This window comes from Sapajus apella, unplaced genomic scaffold (assembly GCF_009761245.1).
Source record: "Sapajus apella isolate SASKATOON/1434 unplaced genomic scaffold, GSC_monkey_1.0 scaffold144, whole genome shotgun sequence".
NCBI classification, from domain to species: Eukaryota; Metazoa; Chordata; class Mammalia; order Primates; family Cebidae; genus Sapajus; species Sapajus apella.
In genome coordinates, this window is record NW_022437084.1 from 2,137,407 (window position 1) to 2,162,445 (window position 25,039).

At 52.7% G+C, this 25,039-nt stretch overlaps 1 protein-coding gene across 9 annotated transcripts in view; it reads right to left on the reverse strand.

The window, feature by feature from the left end:
• MYH14 (myosin heavy chain 14) overlaps positions 1-25,039 on the reverse strand; it is a 106,080-nt gene that overhangs the window by 14,866 nt on the left and 66,175 nt on the right. For all 9 annotated transcript variants that reach the window (XM_032264581.1, XM_032264576.1, XM_032264577.1 and 6 more), the window contains 13 exons: positions 22,253-22,390; positions 21,848-21,971; positions 21,092-21,263; positions 16,752-16,964; positions 16,056-16,200; positions 14,526-14,732; positions 12,376-12,480; positions 12,135-12,287; positions 10,801-11,049; positions 6,814-7,026; positions 3,838-4,050; positions 2,134-2,295; positions 189-317 (listed from right to left, as the gene is read on the reverse strand). In XM_032264581.1, the coding sequence (XP_032120472.1) occupies positions 189-317; positions 2,134-2,295; positions 3,838-4,050; positions 6,814-7,026; positions 10,801-11,049; positions 12,135-12,287; positions 12,376-12,480; positions 14,526-14,732; positions 16,056-16,200; positions 16,752-16,964; positions 21,092-21,263; positions 21,848-21,971; positions 22,253-22,390 (2,223 nt within the window). The remainder of the gene's footprint in view (positions 1-188; positions 318-2,133; positions 2,296-3,837; positions 4,051-6,813; positions 7,027-10,800; positions 11,050-12,134; positions 12,288-12,375; positions 12,481-14,525; positions 14,733-16,055; positions 16,201-16,751; positions 16,965-21,091; positions 21,264-21,847; positions 21,972-22,252; positions 22,391-25,039) is intronic.

Here is a 25,039-nt window from a genome sequence, read left to right on the forward strand (position 1 = left end):
CACCCAGGGGTCCTGTGGTTAGCCCCGCCCACCTCCCCAGCCTCACATTCAGGGACCTTGTAGTTAGACCTCCCCAGCCTCACACCCCAGGGGCCCTGAGGTTAGCCCTGCCCACCGCCCAGCTTCCTGTCCCAGGACCCAAGCCACCCCAGCCCACCCCAGCGCACCCCAGCGCACCCCAGCCTCACCTCCTGCAGCCGCAGCACCTCAGCCTCCAGCCCCTTGAGGCGCTTGTCACTTTCCCGATTCTGGGCAAAGATCTCCTCCCGGGAGCTGCGTGACTCCTCCACCTCCCGCCATAGTTCCTTCATCTGGGCCTGGGTGGAACGGAAAAGGCAGACGGGCTCAGCCTGGCCACACAGCACAGGGAACCTTTCCAACCCCTTGCCAAAGCAGTGGGGGCTCCTCAGCTCCCATGAGCAAGCAGGGAGTTCTCCCAACCCTGCAGACCTGGGCTCCTGAGTATAAAGCCGCTTGCTGTGTGACCTTGGGCCAGCCTCCCCTCTCTGGTCCTCAAGGGAGGAGGTTGACCTGACTGAGCCTAGAAGGCAGCTGGAAGCCTGGTGGAGCCTGGCTTCAAGTTAGATAGACCTGGGTTTGAATCACAACTTGGCCATATCCTTGTTGTGTGACGGTGAGCCAGCCACTGCTCCTCTCTGAACCTCAGTTTGCCTCCTGTTTATTTTCTTTCTTTCTTTTTTTTTTTTTGAGACGGAGTTTCGCTCTTGTTACCCAGGCTGGAGTGCAATGGCGCAATCTCGGCTCACCGCAACCTCCGCCTCCTGGGTTCAGGCAATTCTCCTGCCCCAGCCTCCTGAGTAGCTGGGATTACAGGCACGCGCCACCATGCCCAGCTAATTTTTTGTATTTTTTAGTAGAGACGGGGTTTCACCGTGTTGACCAAGATGGTCTTGATCTCTTGACCTCGTGATCCACCCGCCTCGGCCTCCCAAAGTGCTGGGATTACAGGCTTGAGCCACCGCGCCCGGCTTTTTTTTTTTTTTTTTTTTTTTTGAGACAGAGTCTCGCTCTGTCACCCAGGCTGGAGTGTAGTGGTGGGATCTCAGCTCACTATAGCCTCCTCCTCCTGGGCTCAAGTGATTCTCCTGCCTCAGCTGCCCGAGTAGCTGGGATTACACGTGCCCGCCACCATGCCTGGATCATTTTTGTATTTTTAGTAGAGACAGGGTTTCACCATGTTGGCCAGGCTGGTCTTGAACTCCTGACCTCAGGTGATCTGCCCGCCTTGGCCTCTCAAAGTGCCGGGATTACAGGCGTGAGCCACCGTGCCCGGCCAAAACAACATATGGTATTTTCACTTCAAAAACAAAACCACAGAGGCAGGTGGATCACTTGAGGCCAGGGCTTTGAGATTAGCCTGGCCAGCAAGGCAAAACCCCATCTCTACTAAAAATACAAAAACTGGCGGGGCACGGTGGCTCACGCCTGTAATCCCGGCACTTGGGGAGGCCGAGATGGGCAGATCATGAGGTCAGGAGATTGAGACCATCTTGGGCAACATGGTGAAATCCCATCTCTACTAAAAATGCAAAAATTAGCTGGGCACGGTGGCACATGCCAGTAATCCCAGCTACTCCGGAGGCTGAGGCAGGAGAATTGCTTGAACCAGGGAGTTGGAGGTTGCAGTGAGCCGAGATCGCGCCATTACACTCCAGCCTCCCGACAGAGTGAGACTATCTCAAAAACATAAAAATAAAAAACAAAAATTAGCTAGGTGTGGGGATGCGCACCTGTCATACCAGCTACTAGGGAGGCTGAGGCAGGAGAGATGCCTGAACCCGCGAGGCGGAGGTTGCAACAAGCTGAGATCTTGTCCCTGCACTCCAGCTTGGTTGACAGAGTGAGACTCGGTCTCAAAAAGAAAAAACCAACTGAACAAAACAAACAAAAAAAGGAAATTTGACTTAAAAACGCAGCATTTTAAATACCGGAAATATAAAATAGAAGAAGGAAACCAGCCTGTGGGGCATGGATGTTCACACAGGCGCTGACCCACGTGGATGCGGGCTGTGGGTTGGGAGGGCGGGGTCCGAGCTGGCCTCAGCCCCTGCAGCGATGGCTTGAAGCCACCGGGGCCTCCCCTCCCTGGCGCGGCTCGCGCCCTGCCCTTACCTGCATCTTTCGCAGCTGCTTCACCGCCTCCTCCTTGCCCTGCCCGGTGGAGACCAGCTGGGCCTTCAGCTCCTCCAGCTCTCCCTCCAGCTTCTTCCGGGCAGCCACGGCCAGGGCGCGCTGCTTCCGCTCCTCATCCCGCTCCAGCTCCGCGTCCCTCAGCTGGAGAGGACGTCAGGAGGGACTGGGTCAGGGACAGGAAACCCGGGCCCCCTCTGTGTGCGAGGGATGGATGTCTGCCCCGGAGCCCCTGCCCAGGCGGCAAGCCCTGTTCCTCTCACCCCCGACTCTCCCGACGTGGTCCCCTCTCTGTCCCCTGCCCAGCTCAGTCCTGCCCCCATCTCCCCTAGGCCTCCTTTCTAAGTTCTCATCTCTCCCCGCCAGTGCATTCCAACACATCTCCGGAGCTGACCCTGCTCACAGCCCTCCCATGGTTCCCCAGTGCCCCGAGGGCCACGTTGGACGCTCAGCCATGTCTAAGTCACAGGGGCTAGTAGAGGCAGAAACCCGCAGAGACCTCTGGCCTTAGGTCACCTGTTCACCCCTCTTCCCTGCCTCCCCAGCTTCCAGCACCCCCACCCCAAGTCTGTTGTCCACATGGCTCCAGAGGGGTCTTTCTGACACCCAGAGCTGCCCCTGCCCCTCACCCTCTAGAAGAGGGAAGACATGGGAAGTTCTCGGATTGAACGAGTAATGAATGCACGGTGCAGGGAGGGAGGGTGATGAGACAGACAAGGCAGCCAGGAGCAATGACTGGACTGGGGAGGGATGTGCATGGAGGGAGGCTGGATGAACAGTCCAGGAGGCAGGAGTCCGCAGGGGGTGCTGAGGGGCGGGGTTGGGTAAATAGGGGAGGGGTTGGGTTGGGGAGAGGAGATGGGTCGGAAGGGGGTAACTGGGTGGATGGAGCAGTGGTTGGACACGGCGTTGGTTGAATATCAGTGCTGGTTGGGGGAGCAGCTGTGTGTGGGTGATTGGCGTGGTTGAATAGCTGGGGTGGCAGAGGGATGGATGAATGGTTTGGTGGATGGAGGATGTACGATTGGGTAAAACAACAGGCCAGTGGGATATGTGTGTGGGTTTTTTTTTTTTTGTTTTTTTTTTTTTTTTTTTTGAGACGGAGTTTCGCTCTTGTTACCCAGACTGGAGTGCAATGGCGCGATCTCCACTCACCGCAACCTCCGCCTCCTGGGTTCAGGCAATTCTCCTGCCTCAGCCTCCTGAGTAGGTGGGACTACAGGCACTCGCCACCATGCCCAGCTAATTTTTTGTAGTTTTAGTAGAGACGGGGTTTCACCATGTTGACCAGGATGGTCTTGATCTCTTGACCTTGTGATCCACCCGCCTCGGCCTCCCAAAGTGCTGGGATTACAGGCGTGAGCCACCGCGCCCGGCCTATGTGTGTGGGTTAATGGGTCATGGTAGGCTAACGGGTTGGATAGGAAGATGGTTTTGTGGGAGGAAGATGGCTGGCTGCCAGGAGAGACTGGTAGAAATATTGAGTGGCAGGTGGATGGGGGAGATGCTGAGTGGTGGAAGGGTGGGGGGGGACGCTGAGCGGAGGGAGGGCGGGGGGGGACGCTGAGCAGAGGGAGGGTGGGGGGGACAGAGGGGTGGGTGGGCAAGGGAGACCCCTTGCTGCTTGAACACACCATGGCATACCCCAGCTGGAGCAGCACCCTGTGGCCTTCTGCGTGACAATACCTGCTTGGCCAGCTGCCTTCGCCTCTCTTCACCAGCCTCATCACGGCCCTGCAGGTCACGCTCGTGCTGAGTCTTGAGAGCCTGCACGGTCACCTCCAGACGCAGCTTGGCATCCTCGGCAGCCGTCAGCTCATCCTCCAGCTCCGTCACCTGTGCTCGCAGATCGTTGGCTGCCTGTTCTGCCACCCGGCAGGCGCGTTCCAGCTCATGCACCTGGTGGGGAGGGAGAGTGGGTGCTGGGCACCTGGGTCACTGAGGCGGGGGAGGTTAGGAGCCTAGGTAGAGTAGGGAAGCTCTGAGGGCAGAGAGGGAGGCGGCAAGTTGGTGTGCCCATCCTAGTTTGTTCATTCATCCATTCGAAATCTGAGTGCCCCCCTCTTGGGTGTCTCATTCAGCATCATCCCCTAATGTATTTCATGCATAACCAAGGCTTCATAATTCTATTATCTGAAGCTCTTGAGAGTCCAATACAAGCATCTGTTAGGTCAGCTGACTCTTACTCATGGTGGATTATTCCCTCTGAGTTTTGTGATTTTGCATTGCGAGCTCATTCACTGGGAATTCATCTTCGGGAATTCTGTGTGAAGGCAGGTAGCTCCAGGGTCATCAGTGCTGGTGTCTGCCAGACTCCCCAGGGTGCCACCAACCTACTATCTACTTCTATACTTCTATTGGTTTTTCTGTTTGGGAGGGTCCCAGATCTTTCAGGGAGGTGTGAATTAAAACCCCAAATGCTAGGAAAATAGAGCTGGGCTTACAAATTTTCAGAGACTCCCCCTTCGCACCTCTCCTTACTTAACCATCACTTCCTCAGGGAAGCCTCTCTGGACCCATCAGAGCCTCTCCGCTACCCATGCTCCTGGCACTGTGCCCCCTCTCCTACCCAGCCCTAGTCACAGTGGTCATCTGACATTTGCTTAGATGGCTTTTTGTACAATATCCGCCTCCCTCACTGGGCTGTGAGTTCCACAGAGCAGGGCCTGTGTCTGTGGATCACCACTGCCCACATTATGCTCATTAAAATTCTGACCACTGACAGCGTCTACTCTCAGTGCTTGGCATGGGCCCTCTAGCCTCCCTTTCTATTTGGCACCTGCCAATTTATTTTGTTTACTTGAAGGGATCAAACTTTCTCCCATCAACATCCTGTTTCCCACAAGGGCCTCTGGAGTCACTACAAATAACTTGACATTTTTCCCAAGGGACAGACTTTAATGGCTCCAGTATGAGCTGGGCTTTAGATCCAGTATCCCTAGGGCTGCAGGCCAGGTCTGCGTCGGGGGAGGGGGATTCTCTCCAGGACTGGCTAAAAGCAAAATCAGATCAACGTCTAAGGGTGAGGAGAAGATAAAGCCTCACCCATTGCACTCCTAGAAGCATATTGCTGGGAAAACAAAGACATAAGGAAGTCGAGAGGGCATCTCTTCAGGAGCTCAACAAATTCTGCCAGTGCCTCCCATCATCAGTGACGGTGCCTGTGTCCCTGGGCGTGATCCATAAATGTATTTAGAAGACGAATGAAGGAGGGATGGAGTGGAAGGTGTGGGGAGCATTCTGACCATTCAGAAGGCTGGGACACTGGCTGGGTGAGGGGAGCCTGGGAGCAGCCTTGGGGTGCCACCCTACAGGCCCTGGAGGGATATATGAGTTGAGGGAAGACAGACTCTTGGTGGGAGAGTCTGTGTGTTCTCAGTGGGGTTGCTGGCAGGCAAAGTGGGAGTCCTCACACTGTGTGTGTGTGTGTGTGTGTGTGTGTGTGTATGTGTGTGTGTGTGTGTGTGTGTGTGTGATTATGTATGTAGGCGCGCACATACTCATGTCTGGGGAGTGGTTCTCAGGCTATATTTTGTAGTACATTCTCTTCATGTTCTCTCTCTGAGCATTCACACATACGTGTAGTGAGTAGTTTTCTCATGCACTATGTGTACATACGCACGTGAATATGTGTATTTAACGAAAAATTCTTGGCGAGGTATAATGGCTCATGGCTGTAATCCTGACGGTTTGGGAAGCTGAGTTGGGAGGATGCTTGAGCCTAGGAGTTCAAGACCAGGGTCTTGAACTGGGCAACACAGCAAGACCCCATCTCCACGAAAAATTTAAAAAACAGCCAGGTGTGGTGGCAGGCACCTGTAGTCACTGCTCCTCAGGAGGCTGAGGCAGGAGGATTGCTTGAGCCCAGGAGACGGAGGCTGCAATGTGCCATCATTGCACCACTGCCCTCCGACCTGGGCAACAGAAAAAGACCCTATCTTAAAAACAAAACAAAAAACAAACAAAAGCAAACAACAGAAGATTCTTCTCACATCCCATATACACAAATGTGAGCATGTGTGCTTTGTGAGCAGCTCGTGTTCTGTGTGTGAGCACACATGCTGAATGGAAGATTCTCCACCCATTCTGTGAATGTCTACCTGAAGACCTACCTCTGATAAATGGCTCTCCTTACTTTCTACACACGTGCATGAGCACATGTACTTGGTGGGAGATTCTTCTCACACTCTATGTGTGTGTGTATGAATGCAAATATTTGGTGAGCAGTCCTCCACTCGTTCTCTTTTTTAATCTGAGACGGAATCTCGCTCTGTCATCCAAGCTGGAGTGCAGTGGAATAATCTTGGCTCACTGCAACCTTTGCCTCCTGGATTCAAGCAATTCTCCCATCTCAGCCTCCCAAGTAGCTGGGATTACAGCCACATGCCACCACGCCTGGATAAGTTTTGTATTAGTAGAGATGGGGTTTCACCATGTTGGCCAGGCTGGTCTTGAACTCCTGACCTCAAGTGATCTACCCACCATGGCCTCTCAAAGTGCTGGGATTACAGGTGTGAGCCACCATGCCCGGCCCTGTACTCTTTGTGCATGAACATATGACTTTGATGGCTGGTTGTTTTCCTGTTCTGTGCGTGAAAGCATACGTGCATGTATGTGTCTCCCGGCACCCAGTGTGTCTCGGGGAGTGGGGCCCCTGCTCACGCTCTTGCCGACGTCATCCTTGCTGCTCAGCAGTGCCTCCAGCTCAGCCCGCAGGGCCCGGTTCTGCCGCTCCAGCTCCTCACGTGCCTCCTGCTCCTCCTCCAGTGCCCGTGTCAGTGACAGGGCCCGAGCCTCACGCTCCCGGCCCTCTGCCTCGGCCCGCTCACGTTCCTCCACTGCTCGAAGTACAGCTGCCTTCTCCTCTGCCAGAAGCTTCCAGTTTGAGGGAGATGGGATGGGGGGAAATAGATTAGCTGAAAGGAGTGTGTACAAGGGAACGGGGAAGAGGGAGCAGCCAGGAACAGAGAAAGAGAGAGAGAAAGAGAGACAGACAAAGGCAGAGACACAAAGGGAGGTAGAGGGATTAAAGTTGCAACCATGTCCCAAACCAGCTCAACTCTTGAATGGATCAAACTGATCAGTCCCTAACTCTACATTCTTAACAGAAGATAGGGTATTTCTTCCTCTTAAGAGTGGCAGCAGAAAAACCTATATATATATATATATATATATATATATGGACACACATATATATTTTTTTAATGAACTTCAACCTTTACTGTTTTTTAAGACACAGTAACTGGCAAACAAAATTATAAGACATGCAAAGAAGAAAAGAGAACAGGACCCATAGTCAAAAGAAAAATCAGTCCATACAAACAGACCCACAGATGACCTACATATTAGAATGCACACACAAGGACTTCATGATAAGTTTCAGAACGAGATGGATATAATGGATGAAGAAGCAGTTATTTCAGGAGGGATTTGAAACGGTGAAACAGAGCCATATAGAAATGCCAGAACTGAAAAATGAAATACCTGAAATAAAAAAGTCATTGGATAAAATTAGTAGCAGACTAGACATATCAGAAGAATCAGTAAACTTGAAAACAGGTCAAGAGAAATTATCCAAACAGAGCAAAGAAAGAAAGAAGATTGCAACAAAAATTAATGGAAATTTAACAACCTGAAAAAAGTACTAAGCAGTCATATATAAATGTATTTGGAGTCCTAGAAGGGTAAAGAAAGAGTAAAGAAAGAAGTAAAACTGCTTTTGTTCATAGAAAAAAATGATCTATGTAGAAAATCCAATGAAATATATAAAAACTCTATTAGTACTAATAAGTTTAGCCAAGATCGTAGGATAAAAGATCAATATACAAGAATCTATTGTGTTTCTACATACTAGCAATCAAAAATGGAAGTGAAAGCAACATCACTTAAAATAGCTGTAAAACCATGAAATACTTGGAAATACATCTGGCAAGAGATGCAAAAGATGTACACTGATAGTTAAAAAACGTTTCTGAGGTATTTCAATGGACATATTTACCACATTCCTCAGTGAGAAAACTCAAAATTGTTATGATGTCAGTTCTTCCCAAACGGATGTACAGATTCAACACAGTTCCAAATCAGAAGGGGTAGAAATTCACAACTGATTCTAAAATACATATGGAAATGCAAAGGAACTAGAAGAAGCAAAACAACTTCAAATAAGAAGAAAAGGCCAGTGTAGTGGCTCATGCTTATAATCCCAGCACTCTGGGAGGCTGAGGCAGGCAAATCACCTGATGTTAGGAGTTTGAGACCAGCCTGGCCAACATGGTAAAACCTCATCTAAAACACAAAAATTAGCCAGGCATGGTGATGTACGTCTGTAATCCCAGTCACTCAGAAGATTGAGGCACAAGAATTGCTTGAACCCAGGAGGTGGAGGTTGCAGTGAGCTGAGATCATGCCATTGCACTCCAGCCTTGGTCACAGTGAAACTCTGTCTCAAAAAAAGTAAAATATTTTGAGTAAAATAAGCCCATCTCAAAAGAGATTTATGTGAAAATAATTTTTTTTTTTTTGAGTCGGAGTTTCACTCAGGTTACCCAGGCTGGAGTGCAATGGCACGATCTCGGCTCACCGCAACCTCCGCCTCCTGGGTTCAGGCAATTCTCCTGCCCCAGCCTCCTGAGTAGCTGGGATTACAGGCACGCGCCACCATGCCCAGCTAATTTTTTTGTAGTTTTAGTAGAGACGGGGTTTCACCATGTTGACCAGGATGGTCTCGATCTCTTGACCTCGTGATCCACCCGCCTCGGCCTCCCAAAGTGCTGGGATTACAGGCGTGAGCCACCGCGCCCGGCCCTCGTGAAAATAATTTATATAAAATTCTAGAAGATGCAAAAAATTAATAAAGCCTCAATGACCTGGGGGACAGTATTATAATTAAATTTTATGTATGTGGAGTCCAAGAAGAAGCAGAAAGAGAGAGAGTGGGACATAAAATAATTTGAAGAAATAATGGCTGAAATTTTCCACATTTGATAAAAAAAAAAAAACCATCAACCCATAGCTACAGGAAGCACAAAGAATCTAAGGCAGGATAAATACAAAACACCACAGCTGGGCATATCACAGTCACACTGCTAAAAAACCAAACATAAACAGAGGAACCATAAGTCAGCTAGAAAGACATCACACCACCTGCAGGGAAACAACAATTTAAATGACGGCTAACTTTCCATCTGAAACAACGCAGGCCAGAGATAATGGAATGACGTCTTTAAAGTGCTGAAGAAATGAAACTGTTGACCTCGAATTCTATATCCATGAAATATCCTCTAAAATTGAAGGCAAAATGACACCCCCACCTGCATTTTCCCCCTTTTTTTTTTTTTTTTTTTTTTTTTTTTGAGTTAGGGTCTCTCTCTGTCACCAGGCTAGAATGCAGTGGTGCGATCTCGGCTCACTGCAACCTCTGCCTCTTGGGTTCAAGTGACTCTCATGCCTCTGCCTCCCAAGTAGCTGGGATTACAGGCATGCACCACAACACCCAGCTAATCTCTGTATTTTTCAGTATAAAAGGGGTTTCACCATGTTGGCCAGGCTGCTTTCAAATTCCTGACCTCAAGTGATCCTTCTGGCTTAGCCTCCCAAAATTCTGGGATTACAGACACGAGTCACCGTGCCCAGGCTCACACTGTGTTTTCTAAATGAATAAAATGAGGCATAGAGAGAATGAACCATTTGCCTAAGCCACACAGCCAGAAAGAGGCCGAGGTGGGATTCGAACCCTCAGGATTGCCTGATCTTGACTCTCTAAGGTTTTGTGATTTTTATTTCATCCACAGGCTGCCAGATGCCTGGTATTATTCCATTTTCTAGATGGGTGAACTGAAGCTGAGATGGAAAAAGCAACTTGCCTGAGTTACCCAGTGAATCAGCAGGGGAAGTGAGATGAGTTATTCCATTTAATTCTCATAAGCAATCTCTGGGGTACTGAAGGTATTTGTATATTTCATCATCCAAAAACTAGAGGAGCTTTGAGAGTAAAAGTGTCAGCGGGGCGCAGTGGCTCACGCCTGGAATCCCAGCACTTTGGGAGGCTGAGGCGGGCGGATCACGAGGTCAGGAGTTCAAGACCAGCCTGACCAACATGGTGAAACCCCCGTCTCTACTAAAAACACAAAACTTAGCTGGGTGTGGTGGCGCACACCTGTAATTCCAGCTACTTGGGAGGCTAAGGCAGGAGAATCGCTTGAACCCGGGAGGCAGAGGTTGCAGTGAGCTGAAATCACGTTATTGTACTCCAGCCTGGGTAACAGAGCAAGACTCCATCTCAAAAAAAAAAAAAAGGGGCCGAGCGCTGTGGCTCACGCCTGTAATCCTAGCACTTTGGGAGGCCGAGGTGAGTGGATCACCTGAGGTCAGGAGTTCAAGACCAGCCTGGCTATCATGGTGAAACCCCATCTTAAAAAAATAAAAAACTAAAAGTAGATGCTACATGGAATTATGCTGTGACAAAGGCATGAATCAGGACAGATGGATGTCCTATTTTACAGAGGCCCAGTCTGAAGAAGGGTCCTTCTTCCCAGTCCACTACAGCCGCCTAGTTGAGCCGTGACAGCACAGATTACGGCTCCTCACAAAGACCACGGGAAGCACACACGGACTTGCTGGTTCCGCAGCTGGGTGAACTGAGGTGCCCACCTGGTCAAACTTGCGCTGCTTCTTCTCCAGGGTGCTCACGAGTTGCCGCTGCTGCTCCAGGTCCACGGTGGCGTCGTCCAGCTCCTGCTGCAGCCGGCGGCGGCCCCGCTCCAACCGATCCACCGTCTCTGTCTTTTCTGCCAGGCGCTGGGTCAGGGCCTCGGCCTCGCGGGCTGCCCGGCGCCGGGCCTCCTCCCCCGCCTCCAGTGCTCCTGCCTCCTCCTCCTGGCGCCGCCGCCACTCTGAGAGCTGAGGGGAGGAGAGAGAGGGTGGTTGGTGGTCGGGGCCGTGAGTGGCCCAGGTGTGAGCTGGTGGCGCCCCATTTCCAGGATGGAGAGACTGAGGCCTAAAAAGGAAAAGGGGTCACTCTGCTGGGCTCTTCTGCCTCTGAGTGGTGTGAGGTTGTGAGTGCCATGAGCCCTGGTTCTTCCAAGGGATTCGAATTACTCCCTCCAAGGACGCAGACATAAATAAGACCTGGAATCTTTCCTGGAGAACCCCTTGTCTGCTGGCAGTGACACAGTGTCACAGCCTGGGTGATAGAGGTTAAGATAGAAGTATGGGAGCTATGGAAGTCCACAGGAAGAGCTCAGAATCTGTTTAGAACATTCAGGAGAGACTTCCTGAAGGAGGGGCATTTGGCATGGGTCTTGAAGTACGCATAGGAGTTTGCCAGTTGAAGGATATCTGCAGGCATGTACCATCACTCATTCATTCAACAGGCATTTCTGAAAGCCTACAATATATCAGGCACTATATTGGGTTGTGCTACAGACTTGAATCTAACTCTTATGGGATTCTAGTTTGAAGGGGCTCTTAGTCTGGTGGGGAGACCCTGGGCAGAGACAGTCCCAGCCCAAGATGACTGGAGTTGGGACAGAGGAGAAAGAGAAGAGGGGTCAGCAAACTTCCCACAGGGGAGCGTAACGCTAAGTCTGGGAAAATAACAGGGTTTTTTCAAATGAAATAGGAAAGTAGAGACAGAGATGAATATAGCTAAAGACAGAGGAGGGATCAGAGGCGGCAGGGCCTCAAACGCCCGACTGAGAGGCACGGCCTTCGTCCACGGGGGAGCTGCGAGCGGGCGAGGGGCAGGGTCAGCTCTGGTCATACAAAGAAGCTTCTAGAGCTGTGCAAGGGATGAGGCTGAGAGTCGGGGCAGGAGGTCCCGGGCTGGGCACAGGCTGCGGGGGGTGAGGGGAGTCAGAGATGAGAAAGGCACCACGGCCCGGCCTGTGAGAAGGTGGGCAGTGTGGCCGTCCCTGAGCTGGGGAGCCCGGGAGGAGCCGCGTGGGGGCCCTGCCACCCTGAGGGTCTTGCGTGGGGCTGCTCACCTGGGCCTGGGCGGTCTGCAGCTCCCGGCCCGCCCGCTCCCTGGCGGCTGCCTCCTCCTCCAGCTGCTCCCGAAGCCCAGCCGCCTCAGCCTCCATGGCTCGCACCCGGGACCCCAAGGCCAATTTCGCCCTGGTCTCCTCCTGCAGCAGTTCCTGTAAATGGGGGAGGCGGCGACGTCAGGTGTGGTCCGGAGGACACGGAGGGGAGGGTGGCGGTGGAGCCAGAGGGCAGGCGGGTCACCTGGGCGTCGTGCAGCTGGGCGTCCATGCTGCTCAGCTCCTTGCTAAGCCGGATGGCTTTGGACTCAGCCTCGTTCAGCGCCCCGGACACATTCTCCAGTTCAGCCTGCAGGGTAGGGAGAGGAGAATGAAGTCCTCCGATCCCGGCTTCCACCCAGCGACCCCGTCTGCCTCAAATCCCTACCACACTGGCAGGAATGCAAAAGGGTGCAGCTGCCGTGGAAAACGGTTCGGCAGCTCCTCGGACGCTTAGACACAGGGTTTCCATGTGACTTAACAATTCCACTCCTAGGTGCAGACCCAGGAGAAATGAAGGCTGGGTCTATGCAGAAACTCGTACGGGAATGTTCACAGCGGCATGACTTATAATCGCCGAGAGGTGGGAACAGCCCCAATGTTCATCAATAAATGAATGGATAGGGCTGGGCACGGTGGCTCACGCCTGTAATCCCAGCACTTTGGGAGGCCGAGGCGGGTGGATCACAAGGTCAAGAGATCGAGACCATCCTGGTCAACATGGTAAAACCCCGTCTCTACTAAAAATACAAAAAATTAGCTGGGCATGGTGGCGCGTGCCTGTAATCCCAGCTACTCAGGAGGCTGAGGCAGGAGAATTACCTGAACCCGGGAGGCGGAGGCTGCGGTGAGCCGAGACCGCGCCATTGCACTCCGGTCTGGGTAACAAGAGCGAAACTCCGTCTCAAAAAAAAAAATAAATAAAATAAAAAAATAAATGAATGGATAAACCAACATGGAATATCCATACAACGGACATTATTCAGCAATAGAAAGGTATGTGGATCTATTGCATGGTGGGCTTTTTTTTTTGAGACAAACTTTCACTCTTGTTTTCTAGGCTGGAGTGCAACGGAGCGATCTTGGCTCACTGTAACTTCTGCCTCCTGGGTTCAAACCATTCTCCTGCCTCAGCCTCCCGAGTAGCTGGGATTACAGATGCGTGCCATCACACCTAGGTAATTTTGTATTTTTAGTAAAGATGGCGTTTCATCATGTTGCTCAGGATGGTCTTGAACTCCTGACCTCAGTTGATCCACCCACCTCGGCCTCCCAAAGTGCTGGGATTATAGGTGTGAGCCACTGCGCCCGGCAGTGTTTTAAACATTAAAAAATAAAAAGGAATGATGCCACAAGCGGTAACATAGATGAACTGGAAACCGTATGTTAAGTCAAAGAAGGCAGCCACAAAGGGCACCCACATATAGTAGGATTCCATTTACACAAGATCTCCAGAATGGGAAATCCGTAGAGACAGAAAGGAGATCAGTGGTTCCCTGGGTGGGGTGGGGAGAAGGCGGTATGACAGCTAAAGGGTATAGGATTTCTTTTCGGGATAATGAAAATGGTCCAGAATTAGATTATGGTGATGGCTGTGCAGCTTTGTGCATATGCTAAAATCCATCCAATTGTACACCTTAAAAGAGCGAACCATTATTATTATTTGAGACTGAATTTCACTCTTGTTGCCCAGGCTGGAGTGCAGCGGCGTGATCTCGGCTCACTGCAACATCCGCCTCTTGGGTTCAAGTGATTCTCCTGCCTCAGCCTCCCAACTAGCTGGGATTACAGGCATGCGCCACCACGCCCAGCTAATTTTGTATTTCTTTTTTTTTTTTTAGTAGAAACAGGGTTTCTCCATGTTGGCCAGGCTGGTCCCGAACTCCCAACCTCAAATGATTCAACCGCCTCGGCCTCCCAAAGTGCTGGGTATTATTATTCTTATTTTGAGATAGGATCTCACTTTGCTGCCCAGGCTGGAGTGCAGTGGCACAAACATAGCTCGTTGTAGGCTTGACCTCCTCCCAGGTTCTAGAGATCCTCCTGCCTCAGTGCCCTGAGGAGCTGGGACTACACACCAACATACCCGGTTAATTTTGACATTTTTTCTAAAGACGGGATCTCACTACGTTGCCCAGGCTGGTCTCGAACTCCTGGGGTCAAGCAATCCTCCTACCTTGGCCTCCCAAAGTGCTAGAATTACAGACGTGAGCCACTGTGCCATCTCGCGCATGATTATGTTGGAAGGCCCAAACGAGATAACAGGCTTGCTATGGACCAATCAGAAGAACAGAGAGGGCAGGCATGTCACCAAGGTCACACAGCGGAAATCCCCACCCTGGCCATCCCACTCACCTGGGCTCGCTGCAGCTTCTCAGCAGTCTCTGCTCGAGCCCTCTCCCCGTCGCCAGCGCGGCCCTGCACCTCCTGCAGCTGTGACTCCAGGCGGCGCCTCCGCTGCTCACCCTCCTGACGCGCAGTCTGCAGGCTGCTCAGTTCCACCCGCAGCTCGGACACCTCGGCCTCCAGGGCCAGCCGGGTCTTCTCCCATGCACCTTTGCCCTGGTGTGGGAGGGAAATGAGCAAAGATCTACGAGGCCTTTCCTGGACCAGGCCAGGCGCACTCCCCTCAGGGCCTTTGCACGGGCTGTTCCCTCTGCCTGGAACACACTTCTCCCAATGCCCAGAGAGCTCAACCCTCACTCCCTCTTTTTTTTTTTTTGAGACAGTGTCTCACTCTTGTTGCCCAGGCTGGAGTGCAATGGTGCAATGTCAGCTCACTGCAACCTCCACCTCCTGGGCTCAAGTGATTCTCCTGACTCAGCCTTCCAAGAAGCCGGAATTACAGGCACCTGTACCATGCCCGGCTAATTTTTTTCTATTTTTAGTAGAAACGGGGTTTGCCATGTTGGCCCGGCTGGTCTCGAACTCCTGACCTTTGGGCACCTCCTTGGCCTCCCAAAGTGCTGGGATTATACGCATGAGCCACGGTGCCTGGCCCAGGTTGGTTGGTTTGTTTGTTTTGTTTTTTGAGACAGAGTCTTGCTCTCTTGGCCAGGCTGGAGCACAGTGGTACAATCTCAGCTCACTGCAATCTCTGCTTCTTGGATTCAAGTGATTCTCCTGCCTCAGCCTCCTGAGTAGCTGGGACTATAGGAGTGTGCCACCACGCCCGGTTAATTTTTGTATTTTTTTTTCAGACGGAGTTTCACTCTTGTTGCCCAGGCTGGAGTGCAGTGGCGCTGATCTCGGCTCACCGCAACCTCCACCTCCTGGGTTTAAGTGATTCTCCTGCCTCAGCCTCCCCAGTAGCTGGGATTACAGGCAGGTGCCACCATGCCCAGCTAATTTTGTATTTTTAGTAGAGATGGGGTTTTGCCATGTTGGTCAGGCTGGTCTCGAACTCCCGACCTCAGGTAATCTGCCTGTCTCAGCCTCCCAAAGTGCTGGGATTACAGGCATGGATCACCGCACCCGGCTTCTCCCTCAGGTTTTTACCCTGACATCACCTTCTCACAGAATATCTCCATGGCCTCTCTACTGAAAATCTCACCCGCCTTAGAATTCTGATCCCCCATTTCCTGTTCCTACGGCCTCAAAGCACTTATCACCCTGATATAGACTGAAGGTGTTTATACTGTTTGCTCTCTGGCTCTCCCACTAGAAGGAAAGCACCACAAGGGAAGGCAGTGCTGGTTGCTGGGTTCGTGGCTGGGTCCCCAGCACAGCTCCTGGAAGAGAGTCCACCCTGCGTTAAGGCTTGCTGAATGAAAGATGGATGTGAATGCATGCGGAAAGAAACCCAGGGAGATGAGCCGGCCTAGAACCAGCCAGCAGTACCTCCACCAACCCCACGTCCTGCCCTGTCCCCTTGCCCCAACCCACCCTCCGGGCCTGCTCCAGCTGCTCCGCCAGCTCCCCCAGGGCCTGGCCGTGGCGCTGCCTCAGCTCCTGCACTGCCGCCTCGTGGATGCGAGTCTCCTCCTCCAGAGCCTTCTTCAGCTCCGTCACCTCCTGTTCCCTCTTGGACCTTTATTGGGGGAAGGGAGGGGGGATGAGAATTTTAGAACACAGGAAGGCAGGGGCTTTGGGAGAGCCAGTTGTGCCTCCTGTTCATGTTTCCTAAAAAAATGAGGGCCTCACACTACACTCCCCAAGAGATTTGGGTGGTGATGCTGTGGAAGGAGTGTGGTTTTAAGGGTAAACTCCTATTCACCCTTCAAAACCCTTATCCAAAAGCCCCTTCCTCAGGAAAGTCTTCCCGGACCTCCCACAGACTTGGTTTAGGGGTCTTCACTTATCCTCCACAATGCCCCGTGTTACTCCATGGAAGCACCCCTTGTTCTGGATTGAGACTGTCTTTGTTTCAATCTGCCTCCCCTGAGACTGGAAGTTCCCAAGAATAGCACTTGGGTCTGACCCATCTCTGTCCCCAGCTTGACCCAGGCCAGACCTAGAGCTGGTGGTTCACGAACAACTGTTTGATGATTAAGCCTCCGTATAGAAAGAGACGTTGCACCTAACCTCTGCCCCCGCCCTGCACATCCCAGGCTGCGACAGCAGCCGGCCGCCAGGCCTCACCGGAGCTCCTGCTGCGCGTTGGTGGAGTCCAGCGTGTCCTCCAGCTCGCCCCGCAGCGCCTCCAGCTCCTCGCCCAGGTCCCGGCGCTGCTTCTCTGCCTTGGTCCTGGCCACGCGCTCGGCCTCCAGGTCCTCCTGGGCCTCGGCCAGGGCTGCTTGCACCTCACGCAGGGATTTTAGCAACTGGGCCCGGGCCCCACCCTCGTCTTCTGCCCTGGGGGTGACAAGAACCATGGAGTTGGTACAGCGGCAGGTAAGGGCAAGGCGATGATTTCCGGGGACAGAGGGGCTGGATGCGGGCTTTAGAGGAGGCAAGTCCCAGGTTCGACTCCTGTCCTGCCATTGGACACTTGACTCCAGTACTAACTTAATTTTTTTGAGGCAGGGTGTCACTCTGTTGCCCAGGCTGGAGTGCAGTGGTGCAGTCACAGCTCACTGCAGCCTCAAATTCCTGGGCTCAAGTGATCTCCCGCCACAGCTTCCCATGTAGCCGGGACCACAGGGGCAGGTCACAAAGCCTCGCTAATCTTTTTTACTTTTTTGAGATGGCATCTCGCTCTGTCGCCCAGGCTGCCGTTCAGTGGCACGAACTCAGCTCACCGCAACCTCCACCTCCCAGGTTCAAGTGACTCTCCTGCCTCAGCCTCCTGAGTAGCTGGGATTGCAGGCATGCGCCACCACTCCTGGTTAATTTTTGTATTTTTAGTACAGACAAGGTTTCACCGTGTTGGCCAGGCTGGTCTCGAACTCCTAACCTCAGGTGATCCACCCACTTCGGCCTCCCAAAGTGCTGGGATTACAGGCGTGAGTCACTTCGCTCAGCCTGACTCATTTCGAGTCTCAGTTTTCTTAGCAGTAAAGTGGGAATGACACCCACAGGAGTTGCGGGAGACACTTAGTGAGCTGCTGCCACATGCCAGTACCTTACGTGTATCACCTCATTTAATGCTCCTGCCAAATGAGGAAACCGAGGCCCAGCGCAGAGAAAGCACTTGCCGAGGTCACCTAGCCTGTGAGTGGCTGGGTTGGCCGGAGTCCCTCCTTATAGCCCTGACGGGGATGTGGCTTCCTGTCCCTTCATGTGGTGTCACTACAAAGAGACGCCGGATCCAGGGGCAGCGGCTGGGACCCGGGGGTTAATGGCTCAGGGAGCCACACAGGCCTGGCTTCATATCCTCTCCTGGTCCCCCGAAAGGGACTTAGCCTCTCTGGAGGGCAGGGTCCTGGTCTGCGGGAGGACACGGCAATGAACACTCCCCTTCACGAGGGTTGCTGGGGAGATGGTGGTAAAAATAACTGAAGCTCAGGCCGGGCGCAGTGGCTCACGCCTGTAATCCCAGCACTGTGGGAGGCCGAGGCGGGTGGATCACGAGGTCAAGAGATCGAGACCATCCTGGTCAACATGGTGAAACCCCGTCTCTACTAAAAGTACAAAAAATTAGCTGGGCATGGTGGCACGTGCCTGTAATCCCAGCTACTCAGGAGGCCGAGGCAGGAGAATTGCCTGAACCCAGGAGGCGGAGGTTGCGGTGAGCCGAGATCGCGCCATTGCACTCCAGCCTGGGTAACAAGAGCGAAACTCCGTCTCAAAAAAAAAAACAACTGAAGCACAAAAGGCCACATGTCGTATGAAATATCTAGAATAGGCAGCTTCTATTTAGGCGGAAAGTGGATCAGAGGCTGCCGGGTCGGGGAGAAGGAGGGATGGGGAGTGGCTGCCTTTTTTTTTTTTTTTTTTTTGAGACAGGATCTCGTTCTGTCACCTAGACCAGAGTGCAGTGGCACGATCATAGCTCACCGCAGCCTCGGCTTCTCAGTTTCAAATGATCCTCCAACCTCAGCCCTCTAAGTAGCAGGGACTACAGGCACATGCCATCATGCCTGGCTAAGTTTTTAAGTTTTTTGTAGAGACAGGGTCTCACTATATTTCCCAGGCTGGTCTTGAATTCCTGAGTTCAGGCAACCCTCCTGCCTCTTCCTCTCAGACTGGTGGACTACGGGATGAGTCCCTGCGCCTGGCCACAATTGCTTAATACATACAGGGTCTCCTTCTGGGGTGATAAAAATGTTCTAGAGGCCGGCACGGTGGCTCATGCCAGTAATCCCAGCACTTTGGGAGGCTGAGGCGGGCAGATCACTTGAGGTCAGGAGTTTGAGACCAGCCTGGCCAAAAAAGCAAAACCCCGTCTCGACTAAAAATACAAAAATTAGCCACGTGTGGTGGTGGGCACCTGTAGTCCCAGCTACTCAGGAGGCTGAGGAAGGAGAATGGCTTGAACCCGGAGGCGGAGGATGTAGTGAGCCAAGATCACACCACCGCACTCCACCCTGGAGACAGAGCAAGACTCCATCTAAAAAAACAAGAAAATGTTCTCGACCTAGAGGTGATGGTTACACAGCATCGTGAGCGTGCAAAAGCCACTGAACTGTACATTTAAAAAATGATTACTTTTATGTGAATTTCACCTCGGCAAAAAAGAAAAAATTAACAGGAGTAATAAAAGTAGTAACATCCGGCATTTACTGAGGGCTTTGAGCATGCCTAGTGCCTGAGGGGCACTTTGTTCTTTAACCCTCACACTCACCCTAGGAGTAGCATCTATAAGTCCCCCATTGTATAGATTAAAACACTGAGGCTAGGGAGCTGTGTCACCTGGGGGAGGTCATATGACTAGAAAGCGGGGAAGCCAGGATTTGAACCCAGAAGTCAGACTCGAAGATGTGTGTTCACGGCCGGGCGCGGTGGCTCATGCCTATAATCCAAGCACTTTGGGAGGCCGAGGCGAGTGGATCACCTGAGGTCAGGAGTTTGAGACCAGCCAGGATGAAACCGCGTCTCTACTAAAAACACAACAATTAGCTGGGCATGCTGGCGGGTGCCTGTAGTCCCAGCTACTTGGGAGGCTGAGGCACGAGTATCGCTTGAACCTGGGAGGTGGAGGTTGTAGTCACACCATTGCACTCCAGCCTGGACAACAAAGCAAGACTCCGTTTCAAAAAAAAAAAAATGTGTGTTCTTAAACACACACACACGCGCACACACACACGCACACGTACACACACGTGCACACATGTACGCACCCGTGCACACGTACATGCACACGCACACACGCGCACTTGCAGGCACACGTACACATGCACACACATGCACACATGTGCACGCGCACGTGCAGACGCACACCCTGGACAACAAAGCAAGACTCCGTTTCAAAAAAAAAAAAGTGTGTTCTTAAACACACACACACACACATGCGCACACACACACATGCACACGTACACACACGTGCACACATGTACTCACACGTGCACACGTACGCGCACATGCACACACGCACACGCACACACATGCACTTGCAGGCACGTGTACACATGCACACACATGCACATGCACACACGCGCACACGCGCACGTGCAGACGCACACACACACACGCACACACGCACGCGCACACACATGCGCACGCGCACGCGCACGCACACGCACACACACACTATGTTCCATCAGCTCTAAGATGTCCAGGTTTTCACATGCTAACACCTCTGAAAGGGAGCTGTAGCTGTCATCAGGGGCGTCTGAGATTGCATGAAGCACAGGGCATAAGAAGCGCGTGGGATACTCGGCACCACATCTGGCCTAGAGCAGGGGCTCAATAACTGTGAACACAGTGTAAGTGTAATTATCAAGACTCCTAGCACAGCTGGGCCACTTGTCAAATCTCGGCTGATTCTGGGCTGCTTGGTGTGGGGAGGTCAAGCAGGGGGAGAGGGAGAAACGGCATTTTTTTTTTTGACACAGTCTTGCTCTGTCACCCAGGCTGGAGTGCAGTGGTGTGATCTTGGCTCACTGCAACCTCTGCCTCCCGCATTCAAGCGATTCTCCTGCCTCAGCCTCCCGAGTAGCTTGGATCACTGCGCACGCCACCACATTCAGCTCATTTTTGCATTTTTAGTAGAGGCAGGGTTTCGCCACGTTGGCCAGGCTGGTCTCGAACTCCTGACCTTAAGTGATCCGCCTGCCGTGCCCCCACCAAAGTGCTGGGATTACAGGCATGAGCCATCTTCCCTGGCCTAGAAATAGCATTTTCTTGCTCCCATTGCGCACTGAGTGTTATGCAAGCTACCAGACACGTAGAGTCTTGTTTCACTTTTCCTTAACCTAGTGGGCCTGGAACTGTTTCTGTCTTCATTTGACAGAAGGGGACACTAAGGCTCAGGGGGAAGCAGCTTGTCTGTGGCTGGTGAGTGGCTCCACTGGGGTTCAGGAGCCTCTGACTTGGGCACCCCACACTGGCCGGCCGTGCAGCCGTGCTGCTTACCCCACCAAGCCCACCCCACCCTGCACCTGGCCAGGGCAGCCTGCAGCTCCTCCTCCTTGCGGCCCAGCTGCGAGCGCAGATCCTCTGCCCGCTGCTGCTGCTCCACCATCTGCTCCTGCAGCTCCGAGCTCTCCCCATCCAGCCGCCGCTTCAGCTTCTCCAGCTCCTGGCGACTCTTCTCCTCCTTCCGGAGGCGGTCTGGGGGCAGGGGCAGGGGCCGTGCATGAGGGCTCCAGGCCTGCGCACCCAGCCGCTCCCACAGAGACCACCGACCCCCAAGGCTAAGCTCAGCACCTCCCTTAACACCTTCTCCTCCTCCCACCTTCCCCGTCTCTCTCAGGGACTCTCCCACAGTGTTGTCCTAGGCCCTTGGCCGGACACTGACCTCTCCTCCTCACCCCCACTGACAGCCCATGCCTCCTCCCTCTGACTCTCTCTGCCCTGTGTCCACAGCTCTGCCTCCTCCCTGTGCCCCCTCCCTTCTGTTTCTGATTCTAAGTCAACAGCAAGGGACAGGGAGACAAAAAAGTGTCCGAGACAGACAGTGGGGCGGTCAGAGAAAGCAGGGCAGCTCAGGACACCAAGCAGAGAAGGCAAGTTGGACCTAGAGATGCATAAAGAACTCAAGGGCCGGGAGGACAGGCAATCCGCCCTGAGCCTTCTTTCCTATCCCATTTAGCAGACACAGCCACGGAGGCCCCGTGGCACATGGGGCTTGTCTGACGCCTCCCATCAGAGCACACAGACCCCTACAGCTCCCCACTGGCTGGGCGGGAGCTCACCCTCCATGTCTGCGATCGTGGCCTCATATTTGAGCCGTAGCTTATTGAGGCTCTTGACCTTCTCCTCCTCCTCCGCTGCCTGGGATGAGAACTCGGCCAGACGATCCTCCAGCAGCTTCCGCTCCTGCGGGGTGGGGGGCCGTCAGGAGCCGGGCCAGGAGCAGCCCCCACCCGACCTGCAGCTTCTGATGTTGCTCTCCCGTTTCTGCCCCTCTTCACCCTTCTCTGACCTTCCTCTCCCACCGTCTCCCTCTTCTTCCCATTCCCTGGGGTCTATAGACCCATCCCACCCCCACCAGTGCACACCTGTGAACTGCAGCGTGGTAGCACCACGGCTTGAAGTTCGCCATCCATTAACCCACCCGTGCATCCCCTCCCTTTCCCAGCTGCCCTCAGGCCCCCAACCTTGCTCAGCTTCGAGTTCTGGTCTTCTAGGAGCAGCAGGTCCTCTTCAAATTTCTTCATCTTTGCCTCTGTTGTCACCTTCTCCAGCTGCAGCTTCTGCCGCGCCCCCTCCTCCGCCTCAAGGTGCGCCTCTAGCTCCTGGAGCAGGGAGGCAGGAGGGGTGAGGATACACCGGGAAGCGGCGGAGTGCCACGGGGAAGGATGGGGCGGGGAAGTTCCACGGATCCCCAGGGCTTGTGCTTCAGAGAGGTCTGCCCTGGGCGAGGCTGGGAAGGATCAAATCTTTTTTTTTTTTTTTTTTTGGGACGGAGTTTCGCTCTTGTTACCCAGGCTGGAGTGCAATGGCGCGATCTCGGCTCACCGCAACCTCCGCCTCCTGGGTTCAGGCAATTCTCCTGCCTCAGCCTCCTGCGTAGCTGGGATTACAGGCCTTTACTGGCTTTGCCGTTTTTTTTTTTTTTTTTTTTTTTTTTTTTTTTCTTTTCTTTTCTTTTTTGAGACGGAGTCTTGCTCTGTTGCCAGGCTAAAGTGCAGGGACGCAATCTCAGCTCACTGCAACCTCCGCCTCCCGGGTTCAAGCGATTCTTCTGCCTTGGCCTCATGAGTAGCTGGGACCAGAGGCACCTGCCACCATGCCCAGCTAATTTTTGTATTTTTAGTAAAGACAGGGTTTCACCATGTTGGCCAGGCTGGTCTCGATCTTTTGACCTCGTGATCCACCCGCCTCGGCCTCCCACAGTGCTGGGATTACAGGCTTGAGCCACCGCGCCCGGCCTAAAAAAAAATTATTTTTAAGATGGAGTTTTGCTCTTGTCGCCCAGGCTGGAGTGCAATGGCTCAATCTTGGCTAGCTGCAGTCACCATCTCCTGGGGTTCAACTGACTCTCGTGCCTCAGTCTCCCAAGTAGCTGGGATTACAGGCACCTGCCATCACACCCAGCTAATTTTTTGTATTTTTAGTAGAGACGGGGTTTCACCATGTTGGCCAGGCTGGTCTCACTCTCCTGACTTCAGGTGATCCACTGGCCTCGGCCTCCCAAAGTGTTGGGATTACAGGCATGAGCCACTGCGCCCGGCCTGTTTTATTGTTTTGAGATGGGCCCTCACTGTCACCCAGGCTGGAGTGCGGTGGTGCCATCACAGCTTCCTGCAGCCTTGACCTCCTAGGCTCAGGTGATCCTCCCACATCAGCCTCCTGGGTAGCTGTGAATACTCTATAGGTGTGTGACACCATGCCTAGCTAATTTTTGTTTTTGTTTTTGTAGAGAAAGGGCTTCACCATATTGCCTAGGCTAGTCTTGAGCCCCTGGGCTTAAGAGATCCTCCCAAAGTCCTGGGAATATAGATTGAACCACTGCGCCCAGCCAAGACTCAATTTTGTGTGCTGCCTTGACATTTGGTAAAAGTGGGAGGGCCTCAAATGGCCTAACCACAGTCCTCCTGCTCCTTCTGCTCCCACAGATAGGGTCCTCCAGCCAACTAACCCTCCTTATCCTGGGGACCAGGCACTGTGCCTGATTATCCCTGGGAAGCACATTCCAGTTCCCTGCCAACCCATGGAATTGCTGAAACAAACCAATCCCATTTTCCCAAGGCACCCAGGGGTCATCTCTACCTGTTGTTGCTATAAAGCCTGTTTCCCACAGCCCCTGCCTGTTCACTCTGCTCTTGAGGGCACCGCCCACATGCCCGTCTACGGTGTGGTGTTGGCCCCCCTCAGGCTATGAATATCATATATTCAAGAAACTGCTGTCAATCAGTCTCACCTGTCTGGTGTCTGGTGCTGTGTGCTCGGCCATCCCCATAAACCTAGGGCAGGGTCCCTCCCTCATCAATGGGGTCAAGAGGAGTTAATTAAAACACTACTGGGCCAGGTGTGGTGGCTCATGCCTGTAATCTCAGCACTGTGGATGGCTGAGGTGGGCAGATCACTGGTCAGGAGTTGGAGATCAGCCTGGCCAACATGCTGAAATCCCGTCTCTACTAAAAATACAAAAATCAGCTGGGCGTGGTGGCACACACCTGTAGTCTCAGCTACTTGGGAGGCTGAAGCAAGAGAATCGCTTGAACCCAGGGAGCAGAGGTTGCAGTGAGCTGAGATCGTGCCACTGCACTCCAGCTGGGTGACAGAGGGAGACTCCATCACACACACACAGAAAAATTAGCTGGGCATGGTGGCACATGCCTGTAATCCCAGATACTACTGGAGAGGATGAGGGAGGAGAACTGCTTGAGCCTGGGAGACAGAGGTTGCAGTGAGTCAAGATGGCACTGCTACACTCCAGCATGGGTGACAGAGTGAGACTTTGTCTCAAAAAAACAGAAAAACACGACTGAGCTCTTGAAATGAGGCTGATGTGGACTGATGAGCTGAATTTTTTGTTTTATTTACTTTACTTACTTTAAATTTAAAACGAGACACCCAATCACCGAAAAGCTTTTAAGCATGTTTAGAAAACTTGGGCATGTGAATCTGGTTTCTATAAACTGTAGAAATTATAAAACAGAAATACAGATCAAGTATTTCTGATGAAAATTTAGCACCTGAATTGAGATGTGCTGTAGTGTAAAATACACACTGGATTTTGAAGGGGAACAATGAGGGCAGCCTGCCCATGAATGAAACCAGGAGATGGAGAGAGGGGGAGTACTGAGGCCATTGCCTGAATGCCTGGATCCAGCCATGCCTGAAGCTGACGACATCACTTGGACACCTGGATCCAGCCATGCCTGAAGCTGAGGCTATCACTTGGACGGCTGGATCCAGCCATGCCTGAAACTGAGAAT